The sequence below is a fragment of the Sapajus apella genome, unplaced genomic scaffold (genome assembly GCF_009761245.1).
Source record: "Sapajus apella isolate SASKATOON/1434 unplaced genomic scaffold, GSC_monkey_1.0 scaffold22, whole genome shotgun sequence".
Taxonomy (NCBI): domain Eukaryota; kingdom Metazoa; phylum Chordata; class Mammalia; order Primates; family Cebidae; genus Sapajus; species Sapajus apella.
This window is the reverse complement of record NW_022436962.1, coordinates 7,805,418-7,820,568: the sequence shown is the minus strand read 5'-3', so window position 1 is coordinate 7,820,568 and position 15,151 is coordinate 7,805,418. Positions and strand designations below refer to the sequence as shown.

The 15,151-nt window shown below is 53.6% G+C and overlaps 1 protein-coding gene across 29 annotated transcripts in view; it reads left to right on the top strand.

Annotated features, from left to right (window-relative positions):
* PLEKHA6 (pleckstrin homology domain containing A6) overlaps positions 1-15,151 on the top strand; it is a 166,211-nt gene that overhangs the window by 117,048 nt on the left and 34,012 nt on the right. For 19 of the 29 annotated variants that reach the window (XR_004272149.1, XM_032288861.1, XM_032288854.1 and 16 more), the window contains 6 exons: positions 2,048-2,148; positions 5,562-5,764; positions 7,324-7,803; positions 9,492-10,008; positions 10,473-10,559; positions 11,673-11,726. Coding sequence is in view for 28 of the 29 variants with exons in the window: in XM_032288861.1 (XP_032144752.1) it covers positions 2,048-2,148; positions 5,562-5,764; positions 7,324-7,803; positions 9,492-10,008; positions 10,473-10,559; positions 11,673-11,726 (1,442 nt within the window). In the remaining variant the exon portion in view is untranslated. The other 10 variants (XM_032288878.1, XM_032288863.1, XM_032288867.1 and 7 more) reach the window with 5 other exon arrangements.

Below are 15,151 nucleotides of genomic sequence, written 5' to 3'. Positions count from 1 at the left end.
ATGTGGCTCTTCCTCCTGTCCCTCTGGAATGCACAGTCCCATCTGTGAAGGCAGGAACCTTTGTCAGTGTTCACCGCTGCTGTATCCACAGCACCTAAGCCACTGTGTGGCATTTAGTCAGTGCGCAGTCAACACTGACTGAGTGAATATAATATCTTCCCCTTTTCACCTTCTCTGCCCACCCCAACACCCTCTCCCTCTCCCTACTCTCTATTTTTAAAAGTTGTGCCAAGGCAGGCTGAGGGTGCCAGCAAGCGCTGATGTCAGTGATGGTGGCACCATGCAGATGCAGGGAAGGAAACAGGTGTGAGGGATGAGAGGAGAGAGGGCACAATTGTTACGAAGCGGGAGAGGCTGTTTCCTTCACTTCCTTGACCCAGGAGGGCACAGCCCTGATTTCCAGGCCTCCTGAGAGCAATTCAGTGAATCATTAGCTTCAGCAAACAGAGGTTGCACCCAGTGACCCTACAGAGCACTGCTATCTCTGCTTGCTGTACTGCAGCCACCTGAACCCCAAGGAGGGAAATCAGGAAGGGGTTGAGCATACACAGTGCAGACCCAGAGAAAAGCCCAAGACTGGGGGAGGGGACTCTGCCTAGGCCCAGGACCCGGGTGGTGAGCCTCCAGGATATGGGGCTACACTGGAGCCAGAGTGGGAAGGAAACTGGGAGGAAAGCGGGGGTCTCTGCAGAGGAGAGTGTTTAGGAAGCAGTAGGGGTAGAACCTCCAAGGGCTGAGAACCCAAAGGCTCAGGAGGTGTTTGGTCTGAGTCTTTACCAAAATGGGGGTCACTGTTCACCAAGAGATGGACTCAGGACTCCCCTAAATGCTGGCCTGGACTCCGCCAGGCAGGGGCTCCGTCTCTGGAGGATGACAGCCTCAGCTCTCCTGAAGGCAGCCCTGGGGTTCCCCCCAAGTGCCTCCTCCTACTCTGGTTTATCCCCTCCTCCAGGTACCATGCTGGGGTCCGGACAGAGAAACTGAACTGTGGGCCAAGTATCATGTAGACGTGATGAGGAAGAGGAGAAGCAGGGCTTGAGGAGCTTATAGCCCTGCAGAGATTTCTTCTGAACCCTAGCTGAAGGCCTTTCAGAGTCCCCAGCCTGGGGAGCAAATGTGATCCCAGGGAGGTGGGGAGAGTCTTGCCATGGTCTCATACTTGTCCCCACTACTGTCCCACACAGCACTCCCGCCCTTTCTTGCCTCCTGCTGACAGCTGGGGGCCCAATTGGCCAATCCATCAGGCTCCTTTGGAGATTCGGGATGAATTATGTAATAGCTGGACTGTTAGCCAGATCCCAGGGAGAAGAGGGCCAGAGCACTCCATGCAGGGGTGCCTTTTCCTGTGGAGACATAGAACCTCAGCAGGGATCTGCAGCAGGAAAGGGCAGAGCAGGCTCTGCGTGCCAGGGAGAACCTTAGAAAGAGTTTCCCAGAGGCGCCAGAGAGCGGAAGGTGGGACAGTCCCTCTACCATGCTGTCACACCACCTTATTACATATGTCACGGGGATGGTCTTGTTTAGTGAGGCAGGATAGATAGGTTAGTGGTCAACAATGTTAGCTTCGGAGTTGACTTTTTGAGTTCGAAGACCAGTTTTACCACTTGTTGCATGAGTAACCTTGGATAGATCCTCTAACCTCTTTGTGTCTCCTTCCTTACCTATAAAATGAAGGTACTGATAGTACCTCTTCATGGGTTTGTTGGGAGGATTAAATCCATGACGGCATTTCACTCAGAACAATGCCTGAACAGCTCCGAAATCTCTGCTGTTATTTACGTGTTTATTTGGGCACTAGAATGTGAATTCCCTTAGGGTAGGCACTCCCTCTCTCGTATTCACCTCTGTAGTCCCAGTGTCTGGAAAAGCATCTACAAGGCCACCATGCTCCCTAAGTCCCGGGAGTGTCCTCTCAGAGCACGTGTGGTGGCCCTGTGTGCCTGACAAATAGGAGGCGAACAACAAATATGTATTGATATTGGTCAGGAAGGGGCAACAACTCCCCCCGCCAACACACACACCTTTCTTGTGCCTCCCTCCCTGACAGATGAGAAGGAAGAGAGCATCCTGGGCAGCATCCCCCTCCTGAGCTTCCGGGTAGCCGCGGTGCAGCCCTCCGACAACATCAGCCGGAAACACACGTTTAAGGTCAGTTGGCCTTCCCCTCCCAGGGCAGGTGAGGGAGGGAGGCCTGCTCTTCTAGAGCCTATGGGAGTGGAGAAGGGTCAAGAGCCATTGCCCTAAGGAATCCCAGGTGTTGGTGGTGATAGCGGTTGTGGTGGGGGGATGGGGGAGTAGCAATGGCCCCTAGACTCAGCGCAGTCTCTTGTAAGTCGAAGATGAGGCTATACCGGGACCTTCCCCCTCTCTTGGGGGCCTGGTGGGCAATTCTCCCCAGAGTGGGCCAGTAGAGATGTGTTTCAGCAGCACCACAACTGTCACTGGGGCAGGAATAGTTATGTCCTGAGTCCTTGGACCTTTTGCCCAGTGCCTGCCCCTGGGAACTTCCTCTGGGCAGAGGCAGGAGCTGGGGCTGATGGGGTTCTGAGATCTTTCCTGGAAAGGCTTCCTCCCCACCGTGGCTTCAGGGAACTGGACCTACCCCCAAGTCAAACATACTCAAATTTCAATCTTCAGAGAATATTAGCAGTTGAGTTTTATTCCACTCAAGAGCTGTAAACCTTATGAAGAAACCATTTAAGAGAACAAGTGCACAGGAAAATGGGCCTTTCCTGCCCGCTCCATATCGCTGCCTGGAGCCCCTGGGGAGCCACCCGGTAAAGATGTGCCTGCAGCTGGCTCATCCTAGGCCAGTGTTTTTCCACATTTAAAAATTCATGACCCATCAAAACCCATAAAAATCTCATGCCCTTTTGTATTTTATGATGCAAAAATCAGAGGTTCCTTTTCATTTTCCAAATATAACATTATAATATCAACGACACATTTTCTTGGTACAAAGCCCTCTCTCCCCCAGTTGAGAATTGCTGTCCAAGACCCTTCAAAGCTATGATGTTAGACGACAGGACGTGCAGGTCACTGCTTGAGCTTCTAGAGCCTTAGAGACTCTGTCCCTTCCTGTTCTTCAGGCTCCAGTCACCTGGCCACAGAAAAGAGCTGGGCAGCAGGCACAGGGGCCGCTATGGGGAGCAAGGAAGGACTTACTTGGCACATAATTAGTTTCCAGCCTCCCGGGGTCTTGTATGCCAGAGGTGTGAAGAGAATGAACAATTAATAAAACTCTGACTCCAGGGAGCCAGTTCTAGCTGGGGAAATAGGAACAGGCTGTTTAACCAACAACAAGTAGTCCTGTTATACACAGACACACATACACACCACCCACACACACAATCAAACAGCCTGTCTCACCCTCCCCACCAGACCTGTGCAGAGACACAGACATGCTCCAGCTTGGATCTCTGCCAGCAGCAGGCGTGAGATAAACCTCCCCGAGTGACTGACACACTCCTCCATCACAGGCCCCAGATATCACCTCTCTGTCCACCAGCTCCTCACCTCCTTCCCCTTCACTGAGCTGCCTCTTTAAAAACTGACTCCGAGGGCTGTGCTCAGTGGCCCACAGAGGGTTCTGATTGTGGCTATTCAGTGGCCGTCTCCAGGGAAGGGAGGGGAGCTGAGACAGATGGGAGGCTTGTCCTGCTGTGGCCACTGAGTGAAACTCTTGGATGGCCAAGAATGAGCCAGGAACTGTTCCTGCCCAGGCTACTGCTGAATGCCTTAACCTCTTTCTAACTCGGACCCACAGAGGCTCCGGGGGCTTTGCCCCTCCGGGACAGCGCCCTCAATTCCCTGGCTCCCTTTCATAGTTCCAGGCCAGCACCCCTGCCCACTCCCCATCAATGGCCCTGTCTTTTCCCAGGCCCCCTGCCTTCCCCTGTCACAGCACTTGTCCCTGTGCCTCTGCTCTCTCCTTGTTTCCCGTGGCATGTTTTGTCCCCAGTGTGACTGTCAGCTCTTCAAGTGCAAGAACTTGTCTTTGCCTTCCTTGTGACTGGTGCCCCCAGTGAGTTCCGCGCACATAGGCCTCTCCCTGGATGCTCACTGAATCGATGAATTCATTTACTGCCCGCTCCTACCCGCCCGAGACACACCCACAAGCCCTGCCTGTATGTCTCCTCACTACAATAACTCTGTGTTCTCCACCCAGAGGATTTGCCTGGGCCCCTGGTCTCTCTACCCCCATCAGTTGCAAGTCCCAGCTGCCTTCTTAGGGCCTCACTGGCCTTTTGACACCACCTCCCCTGCCCTCTCCCACACCTGCCCTGAGCTCCACCCACAAGCTAAGCCCTCTGCTGGAGGGTGGGGACCAGAGGAAGGAGGCCCATCCTGGCTCCTGTCAGAAAGAAATTGAGGGCTTGGGACGGGTTGAGGTGAGGTGGGATCAGCTGCTGAGGAACCTTGTGAGCATTCGGAGGGTGTGGGTTTGATGTGGCTGCTCAGGAGAGCCCTAGGCTATCTCAACCCCTAGAGACCCAGGATTTAGGGCTCAAGGGGTCAGAGGCTAGAGTGAGGCTCACACCTGAGACTCTGAGTCACTGCTAAATGTCCCCTGTCGAGTGGGCTAATCCAGGCTACCGAGGATCTCACTGGGGAGTATGCTGAGATCCCAGAAAGAATTTAGCCCTGTGGCCTCTTTTCCTTGTAGCCTAAAAACTTCGAGTTTCACCAGGCTGACCCTGTTCCCATGAAATAGATGCATCAGTGAAGGCCAGAGCAAAACCACAACTGGTCTGCTGTTACAGAGCTGGTTGGGAGCAGAGCCAGGCTAGCACTGCGATTCCCTGACTCACTCTCCACCACCAGCCCAAATTACCCTGGTACAAGCTCTCCAACTCCCCACCCCTTGGTAGGCGGAACTGGGCATTGCTGGGTGCTGCTGTTCCTGGTGGGGATGCTCAGTAGAAGGGGACAATCTGAAAATCCCCCCTTCCCTGTGCTCCTCACCGATTCCTGCCGCGTCGTCTTCTGTCTCTCCCTCTGGTGTTTGGTTGACCTGTTCTCTGCTTCTCCTCCTTCTGACCGCGTGAGGACCCCTCCTCTGGACAGGAGCTCTCTTCTGGGTTCCCGCCCGCAGTGCCTGCTCACGGCCGCCAACTAGGTAGTGTGCTCTGTCTGTATGCCAGTGCCTGCCTTTGCATGCCTGCGGAGAGTGGCTCTGCTGTCTCTCCACGTGGAAGAGACTAGCTTCTCAGCAGTGAAGGGGCTAAGATTGGCGTGTGCTCAGGGGGTCCTCTGTCCCAGACATGGGGTCATTGCCTTTGAAATCAAACATGGTATTTGCCGGGAAAGTGGGTGTGATCATTGTCCCTCCTGCTTTAATCACCCCAGGTGGGGCAAGTAGGCTGACCTGGTTAATGGGCTGCCTAATGGTGCCCAGAGAGCCAGCCAAGGTGGATACCTGGGTACCAGCTGGAGCCCGCGGGGAGGCTGCAAGCTGCCCTTCTCACCTTGCTCCTGAGTTCCGCATGGGGAAGAGCCCAGGTGCAGGGAATGGCCCAACTGACTGCCCCTCGGTGGGCGTCTGTGTCTTCTCCCGACAGGTGACTGTGTGCTGGGTGGATGAGGCCGAGGCCAGCTCCACGCGCTGCCTCTCCCCACAGGCGGAGCATGCTGGCGTCCGCACCTACTTCTTCAGTGCCGAGAGCCCTGAGGAGCAAGAGGCCTGGATCCAGGCCATGGGGGAGGCCGCTCGAGTACAGATCCCTCCAGCCCAGAAGTCTGTGCCCCAAGCTGTGCGGCACAGGTGAGTGCCAGGGAACTGAGTGTGGGTGCAGAAAGAATAAAGAGGAGAGTGGAAGACACTCCCACCTCTGGGCCATTGCTAATCTCACTATGCCTGCTTAAAGCCCTGGAGAGAGTGTGAGCCGCCGCCTTGCATCCAGGCGGGAGGCCTGGCTGAGTGATTTCAGAGCCTGAAGTCTCTCTTCCCCTAGCCAGCTCCTCCTCTTCTGTCTGAGCTGGAGGACGCCAAGAGGGAAGCCAGGTTCCATTGGGGCCTGGCCAGGAGCCAGAGGTCAGGGACATTTGCATGTTTTTCTCGGCTGTGTGTGTTAAGCACACCATCTTTGGAGGAAAATAAACTCAGGTTTGAATCACACCTTGTCCGCTTGGCTGCAGTGTGACCTCAGTCTAAGGGACTTACCCTCTCTGAACCCAAGGTTCCTCTGCTCAAAACCCAGCAAATACAACTCTACATCATAGAGTTGTCATGAGGCCTACACAGAGTGCGTGTAAAACACTTGACATGCAATAAACTCTTAGCATATGGCTGCTCCCATCACCTACCATCACCCACGGTCTCAGCGTCTGTCTCTCCCTTAGCTGGGGAGTCTTGAGTTAGGTGCTAACGGGGATCCAGGAGAAGGGGGTTTCCCAGTGTAGACTCCAGGTCCATTCACATAGCTTAGAAATGTTTACCAGGCAATGTTTCAACAAGGATGCTTGAATGTGTGGAGCTTGGGAATCTGAAGGGGGAAAACTGTCACAAGTTTCCATCTTCGCTTCAACCAAGGGGCATATTTCCAAGGGTTCATTCATTCGTTTCACAAATACTTACTGTAAATATGAATGTGTAAGGTACTGTAGAGGGTGCTAGGAACACAAGGGAAGAAAGTCTGCCACATTCCTACCCTTGTGGGGCCTGTATTCTCACGGAAAGTCAGTCCTGGAAGAAACGTGTTTTGGAGAAGGGAACTAGCGTGTTTATGGGCATGTGAGTTTGAAAGCAGCAACTTCTGCCCCTGGCGCCTGCCGTAAATATCTCACAGAAGTTCGAGGAGGGGAGATGTTATTATGCCCATTCTGCTGATGAGAAGGCCAAGACTCATGGCAGTTAAATAACTTTCTGTAGGTAAGAGAGCTGCCCCATAACAAGCCTTTGTCACTGGGGTATCAAGGACAGTTACTAACGGGAGTGCAAACCCAATTTGGGGAGCTGGGTCAGGGACAGACTAAAGAGAAGACCAAGGCTGGGTGAGATGAATCGTGGCCGTAGCTTGAAGGCTGGGCTAAAGCAGGCTGACAGAGGGTGGTGGAGAACGACCTGCAGAGATGACCTGGGGAGCAGAGTTAACACAGCAGGTGTGGGCAGAGGCGGGTTGGGTTGTATAATAATTGCCCAGGCTGGAGCGAGAAGATGAAGCAGTGGGACTTCGGAAGCAGAACTGGAATTGATAGAATCCTGGTTCCATGGCCACCTCCCCGCCCATCCCTCCCACGCCTTTCTCCTTCCCAGTCTGGCACCCCCTGCCCGTGCCATGCTGGGCTGGAGTCACTGACAGCATCTCCCTTAACATCCTGCAGCCATGAGAAGCCAGACTCGGAGAACATCCCGCCCAGCAAGCACCACCAGCCACCCCACAACAGCCTCCCCAAGCCTGAGCCAGAGGCCAAGACTCGAGGGGAGGGTGATGGCCGAGGCTGTGAGAAGGCAGAGAGAAGGCCTGAGAGGCCTGAAGTCAAGAAAGAGCCTCTGGTGAAAGCCAATGGCCTCCCAGCTGGACCGGAGCCAGCCTCAGAGCCGGGCAGCCCTTACCCCGAGGGCCCAAGGGTACCAGGGGGTGGGGAACAGCCTGCCCAGCCCAATGGCTGGCAGTACCACTCCCCGAGCCGGCCAGGGAGCACAGCTTTCCCGCCTCAGGACGGAGAGACTGGGGGACATCGGCGGAGCTTCCCGCCACGCACCAACCCTGACAAAATTGCCCAGCGCAAGAGCTCCATGAATCAGCTTCAGCAGTGGGTGAACCTGCGCCGGGGGGTACCCCCTCCCGAAGACCTTCGGAGGTGAGGCCTGGCGGGGCCCAGGATGGGGCTGATATGGTGTTATGGCTAGAGCGTGGGGGTGGGGTCATAGCCCACGGGGCCTCCCCTGTTGAAAACCTGCCGGAAGCCAGGCTGAGATGGGAGCAAATCCCATGCTTCCCAGCTTGCCCGAATCCTTCCTGCCCTGTGGCTCTACCATTAGAGTCTGGCTGCTGTCCCTGATTCTTGGTTTCTCCATCTACTTCCTTCAGAAGAAAAGACAGAGTGCCCCAACACCTCTCCATGGCGTGCTGGGGAGCCCAGAACACAGCAGGCTCCGGGAGGGGGCCTGAAGTTGTTACAGTCAGACATCCATCCAAGCTACGGGCCCCCCTCCAGCATCCTCTCCTCCAGGGTTCCACCCACTTGAGACTCACTCACTGTCAGACCAACCCACTCCATTTTTGTGTTTTTTGTTTTGTTTTGAGATGGAGTCTTGCTGTATTGCCCAGGCTGGAGTGCAGTGGCACAATCTTGGCTCACTGCAACCTCCACCTCCTGGGCTCAAGCGATTCTCCTGCCTCAGCCTCCTGAGTAGCTGGGATTACAGGCGCGAGCCACCACACCTGGCTAATTTTTGTATTTTTTGTAGCGATGGGGTTTCCACCGTGTTGGCCAGGCTGGTCTCGAACTCCTGACCTCAAGTGATCCACCCACCTTGGCCTCCCAAAGTGCTGTGATTATAGGTGTAAGCCACCACTCCCGGCCTCATTTCTGAACAGCTCTAATTGTTTTAAAGCCATGATTTATCTGAAGTTGAAAGAAAGAAAAGAAAAGAAAGAGAGAGAAAGAAAGTAACTCATTAGTCCCAACACGGCACTCTATGACCATTTACTCCTTTATCCAATGACTGGCTTTGAAATATTTGGGGACATTTATTGGGCCCAGTGGTGTCCATCAGGGCAAATGGGGGCTGCAGGCTCCTTCCCTGGGGATTTGGGCAGCTCCAGGGACTACAAGCCACAGCTTCAGGAAGGCCGTGGGGCCTGGGAGGAACCTGCCCTCTAGTGGCCTGAGTGGCCACACATCGCTGGGGGTCTGGTGCCTGGGAATATCAGACCTGCTCTGGAGAGGATCACTTGGGATGAGTCCCAACACTGGTTCTGCTCCTGACAAGATCATACAGTCAGGAAGCCGGGCATGGTGGCTCACACCTGTGGTCCCAGCTACTACTATATAGGTGGATGTGGGAGGATCGCTGGAGCCCAGGAGTTCAAGGCTGCAGTGAGCCGTGATGGCCCCACTGCAGTCCATCCTGGCGACAGAACGGGCCTCATCTCTAAAATAAAATAAATCAGGATGCCACCCTTTGGCCCCTCCTACATTTCCCTCCTTCAAGTACCTGGTAGTCTTTCTTCCATTTGCCTCTCGGAAAAGATCTGATAAAGCGGTTCATGTGAGATGGAGATGGCTGCCAAGGCTTCCCGTTTCTCCCTAGGGATATGTCATTTTAAAGAGAAAGATTGAAGCTCTGAATAGCAATGTCCAGCCTTGCGGAGCTGGTTGAGGACGGGGACTTTCAGGACAGGAGTCTTTCCCTCACCTCTGGAATAAACCTCAGCCCCTGTGTACCTATTCGAGCACTGGGCTGGGGGACCTGGAAATGGGGCTGTGGTGGGTGGGGGGTACCTGTGTTGTCTGCCTTTTTTACAATGTCTACTCTCTCTCAGTCCCTCTAGGTTCTACCCTGTGTCCCGCAGGGTCCCTGAGTACTATGGCCCCTACGCCTCCCAATACCCCGATGATTACCAGTACTACCCTCCAGGGGTGCGGCCAGACAGCATCTGCTCTATGCCGGCCTACGATCGGATCAGCCCACCCTGGGCCATGGAGGACAAGCGCCACGCCTTCCGCAATGGGGGCGGCCCTGCCTACCAGCTGCGCGAGTGGAAGGAGCCCGCTGGCTACGGGCGGCAGGATGGCACTGTCTGGATCCCCAGCCCCTCCCGGCAGCCAGTCTATTATGATGAGCTGGATGCTGCCTCTAGCTCCCTGCGACGCCTGTCCCTGCAGCCCCGCTCCCACTCTGTGCCCCGCTCACCCAGCCAGGGCTCCTACAGCCGTGCCCGCATTTACTCCCCTGTCCGCTCACCCAGTGCCCGCTTTGAGCGGCTGCCACCTCGCAGCGAGGACATCTATGCTGACCCTGCTGCCTATGTGATGAGGCGATCCATCAGCTCCCCCAAGGTAAGCCACCAGCCTGACCTTCCTTCCTCATCCCCTGAGATTCCCCAGAAGCCTAAGACCGTCTACTGAGAAGAGGCAGAGATGTGGGAGCATCTGGGCCACAGGGCCACTGGGCTGTGTGTCCGCAGGACCAGCAGTGCTGCCCAGGGGAGCCCCTGGCCTGCGGTTCTGTCTGTAGGAGAGCTGCCTTGGGGATGGCCTTGCCTCTTGAGTGGGAACATTGCTTTCTGTACATGCCCCCAGGTTGTGCCAGAAACTGTGCTGTCATATAAGAGGGCAGAAAGGGCTCTGTCTTTTCAAATCTTGAGGACCTGGACAGATCCTTGCAAGGGGGGCTGCTGTCTATTTCGGTTTGGGATCTGCTCTGGGACTGAACGCAAACACCCCTAACCTCGAGCTTCAGCTGGTGGGGAACTCCGTGTCCCAGCCAGACCCCTTACCTCTGCGATCCCTTTCTCTTCCAGTATGATTACCTGGGAGACAGGAGGCCAGTCCCTGCAGGACTGTTCCCCTACAACTACCCACCATCCCCCACGGTCCACGATAAGATGGTACGTCCTCTCTCCCCTGCACTGTCCCCACACCACGCTCCACCGAGGGTGGAGCTAAACTGGGGCAGACTCCAGGGACTCTCTGTGCCCAGTGCCTGGCCTGGCTGGTTTTTAGCAGCCTCTGGATACCTCCTTCCTCCCAGCCAGGACTCTAGCCCCAGCATCAAGTTTGGTGCCAGTAACCCCTTCTCTTCTGTGACACAGGCCGTGGAGGAGGGATGAGATCTGGGAGCATGTAATATCCTGGTCCCTCTCCTCTCCAGCATGCAGGAGAAGGGGCCTGGGCAGGAAGAGTCAGGCCAGAGCTCCTAACAAGAAGCAAGATCTCCTAAACTTCTTTCCCCTGAAACATAGTTAATTCGCATTTGACCTCTGCCTGGAATGCCACTTTTTGGGAGAGATACAAGAGATATGACTGAGGAAGAAAAAAATTTCCGAATTGCATCTCCTCCTTTTTCTCTGCCTCTTTCTACTCGTGTCTCTCCCTGGAATTTGTTCTCCTGAGAACTTTTGCCACCACCTAGAGATCTAGATGAGATGCTTCACCTGGGAGGACTGGGGAGGTCCACTGGGACCATCAGGCAGAACCCTTGTCCAGAAAGCCTGTTGCTGACCTGATTCCATAGCAGCACCAGGAGGCCAGGGTGGAGGAGTGCTGGACAGGCTGGGGCTGGGCGGCCGCTCCTTCCCCTCTCTGTCTGATTCTCACTCTGCCAGTGTCCAAAGCGGATAAGCCTTGCCCGCAGCAGGCACACACATCTGGAAACAACTGATTTTTCCAGAAAACTCGGAAACAGCCGTTAGCAAGTGCTGCCTAAATTGCTCTGGTGGTACTCACCTCTCCCAGGGAGGCCTAGGCAGACCTAGGAGAGATGGCACTGGGGTCTGCGTACGCCCCCCCTCTCCCTGGAGTGTCTGGTGGTAGAGAACTACTTTGCCTGCCCACATCCTCAACCCCTCCCTTCCTGAGAACTCCTCAAGGGCAGAGGGAGAAGCCTCTCCTTGTCCTGGTCGCTAACTCTTAACTGCTTTGCTTCTTTTTTATTGTTTTCTTTTGTGTGTTCCTGTTTGTTTGTGTTGCTGTTTGGCCTCTGGGCCTCGGGCTCCGGGTAGGATGAACTTTTAGATCTTCAGTTGCAAAGAAACCTAGAGTATTTGGATCAGCAGGTAGGCAGAGCTGGTGCCCCCGTTCCCATCCCACTGCCTTCCTCCCGAACCCTCCACTCCTCCCCACCTCCTCCTCTTCCAGCCATTTGACAACCTTTGTTGGTGCAAGCAGGACACAACAAAGTGGCTTATGTTTTGGTTTGCCCCCGACACCCCTTCTCTTCAAAGCCCTTTAGGACAGCTGGGAGTTTCCTGGGGAAAGAAGCATAATAAGTAGTCACATGAATAATTAATGCCACCTCTTATTTTTCCAGTGCTCAGCTCAGATGGAACTGCCCCCAGGGGGCAGGTGGGAATTTGCATTTTTGCTGGTGAGGAGGAGGGAGCTCTAGGCTGGGCCTAGAATGCTAGGGATTTAGTTCAGCCTGAATCTGGGACATCATCGGATCATATTTCACAGGTTGCTGCTAAACTCCATAATTGGTAAACTGAGGTCTACAGACCCTCTCTAGGATAATTTTAAAAGCAATATTCACTCAGTGTATTTGTAAGTTCCTCCAAAATCCCCTTTGCATACACAGCTCATGCAATCCTGAGAATTCAGTGCAGACAGAGGGAGTATTATCAACCCAGTTTTACAGGTGAGCAAGCTGAAGAGGCAATGAGTGTTCCAGGAGATGCAAGCAGTTGGCCTCCTGATCTCTGCTGTGGAGCTCTAACCCTTTCTTGTCTTTTAAGCTGTGAGGCTGAGATTAGACAGGCAAGGGGGTCATTATGCTGGGCATTTGTATAAGCACATACTCCTAAGTTCAGATCTGTGCTACAAACTGTGGCCTAGAAATATACACTGTCCTGTGGAAGCAGCCTGGGAGGGTGGAAATAACAACAGCTACAATAATGGGATGCATCCTCCACGCCCCGTTCCATTGCACGCGCTTTTCAGATCTCTAACTCATTCAGTCTTCATTACAACCCTGCAAGGTGGGTACTGCCATTATCCCCATTTTATAGCTGAGGAAACCAAAGCACAGAGAGGTTGAATAACATGGCAAGATCACACAGCCAGTGAACAGCTGAACTTGGAATGTGACTCTGAGCTTTTGACCCAGTTTACAGCTGAGGAAACATCTAAGGTGTGACAAAGCCGGTGTCAGACCTCATTAAGATGAGTTCATGCTCTTAAAGTTGCAGGAAAAAACATACATTTATTTTTTTAATTTTTTTTTTTGAGACGGAGTTTCGCTCTTGTTACCCAGGCTGGAGTGCAATGGCGCGATCTCGGCTCACCACAACCTCCACCTCCTGGGTTCAAGCAATTCTCCTGCCTTAGCCTCCCGAGTAGCTGGGACTACAGGCATGTGCCACCATGCCCAGCTAATTTTCGTATTTTTAGTAGAGATGGGGTTTCACCATGTTGACCAGATGGTCTCGATCTCTTGACCTTGCAATCCACCCGCCTCGGCCTCCCAAAGTGCTGGTATTACAGGCGTGAACCACCGCGCCCGGCCTAAAAACATACATTTAAAATCAGATGCTATAGCTGCAACTGTTGGTTCTTCTAGTCACAAGCCATGTGACCCATCTCCTGTCTCATCAGACCTTTGTAATATGCCTCAGGCACCAGGAAGCACCAGTGTCCACAGTTCAATAAGCAGGGATGGCTCCTATTGCATTCCGGCTCCGGGAGCAGCCCATTCTGTCCACACCATGAGCATTCCGGGCCATGTGAGTATAGATCTCAGGATTCCAACTCGGAGCAGGGCAGGGAGGCCTAGGCTTTTGCTGATGGGAAGCCAGATCCGAGGTGCCTTGCAGGATTGAGGAGCAGGCTCAATGCCTGCCTGCCTCCAGGTTCCTGGGCAAGCTGTCCTCCCTGTCACCCTTGTGATTGGCTTTCTACTCCATCCACAAAGCCCATCTGTCCAAGCATTCAATGCAGACAGCAGGGTCCCTTCCTGGGAGCTTTTGTCCTCACAGAGGGTCTGGGCCATTAGGCTGGGGGCTTCAGAAATAGCCTTCCAGAGGACCCCCTTGGGGATAAAGGGTATTATTCTTTTTTGTGTGGTTTTTTTTTTTTTTTTTTTTGAGACAGGATCTTACTCTGTTCCCCAGGCTGAAGTACAGTGGCACAAACAGCTCACTGCAACTTCCACCTCCCAGGCTCAAGCGATCCTCCCACCTCAGCCTCATGAGCAGCTAGGACTACAGACAGGTGTGCAACCACCACACCTGGCTAATTAAAAAATTTTTTTCTGTAGAGATGGGTGTCCCACTGTGTTGACCAGGCCGGTCTCAAACTCCCAGCCTCAAGCGATCCTCTCGCCTCTGCCTCCCAAAGTGCTAGGATTATATGCGTGAGCCGCCGTACCTGGCCAAGGATAATACTCTTAAAAGGCAGTCTTGTATGATGAGCAGAGTCCAGGGCAGAGTCAGACACTGCTGCTGCGCTTCTAGCTCTGCCATTTACAAGGATATTTCTTTTTTAAATCTCGGAAATGTCACAGTCTCTCTGGGTCTTTGTTTTCTCGATCATAAAATGGGCATTGTAGAACCTGCCCTTTCCTTTCAACCTCACAGATTTATTGGGAGAATCGAGTGGGAGTGGGTATGAGAGCTCTTTGTCAGCCATCGGCAAGAAGTGGGAATCACCACTTGCTGCTGTTATCATTTTGTTTTTCCAAAACTTAAAAATATCAATGAGCACTACTTACTATGTGTGAGGCAGTGGGTTAGGTGCTTTCTTACAAAATCTAACATTTTGGAGAGAAAGAAGGTAGCACACAAGAATCCTCCTAGTGGGAAAACCCACCCGGGCTGAAAGATCTCCAAAGCCGCAGCCCAGGTGGGAGCAGGCCAGGATGAGAACACTCCTGCTTGCTTCCTCTACTTCTCTAGATCTGTAGTTGACTGTGCAGGGATGGCTCCTGGCCCTTAAGGCCCTTTCATTCCAGGACTAAAGAGGTAGAAATATCAGTTGCTCAGAAAGCCTTTTGAAATGCTGCAGATTCAGGTTCACTGATGTTCTCACAGTTTTACCAACAAGCCATTGGGAACTCCACACCCTGCAGTCCCTCTTAGCAGCAGATCCTAGCGCTTGGGGGAAAGGAAACACAGGGGTGGTGGGTGCCCTTGCCCTGCCTACAACATGTAGAAGCAAGGCTGCATTCGGGCTGTTGCCTAAAAGGGGTAAGAGGAAGAAAGGACAGTGTGGGGACAACTAAGATTGGAGATAAGGGAATAAACACAGGGGACCCTCTGAATGGGAGCCCCAGATAATCTTCCCTAATGTGGCTCATTCCTCCCGTCCTCATTCACTTTCTCTCCCAGAAAGCTTTCCCTGCACAACTCCCTCTGTCTTCTGCTGCCTTCCCCTGTAGAGCAATGGAGTTAAAGGGACACAGCCAAGGACATTCCCTGATATTTTCCCTTTTTGGTCCTTTCCCATTGAAACCAGTGGGGGAAATGATGGCGTTTCTGGTTGATCT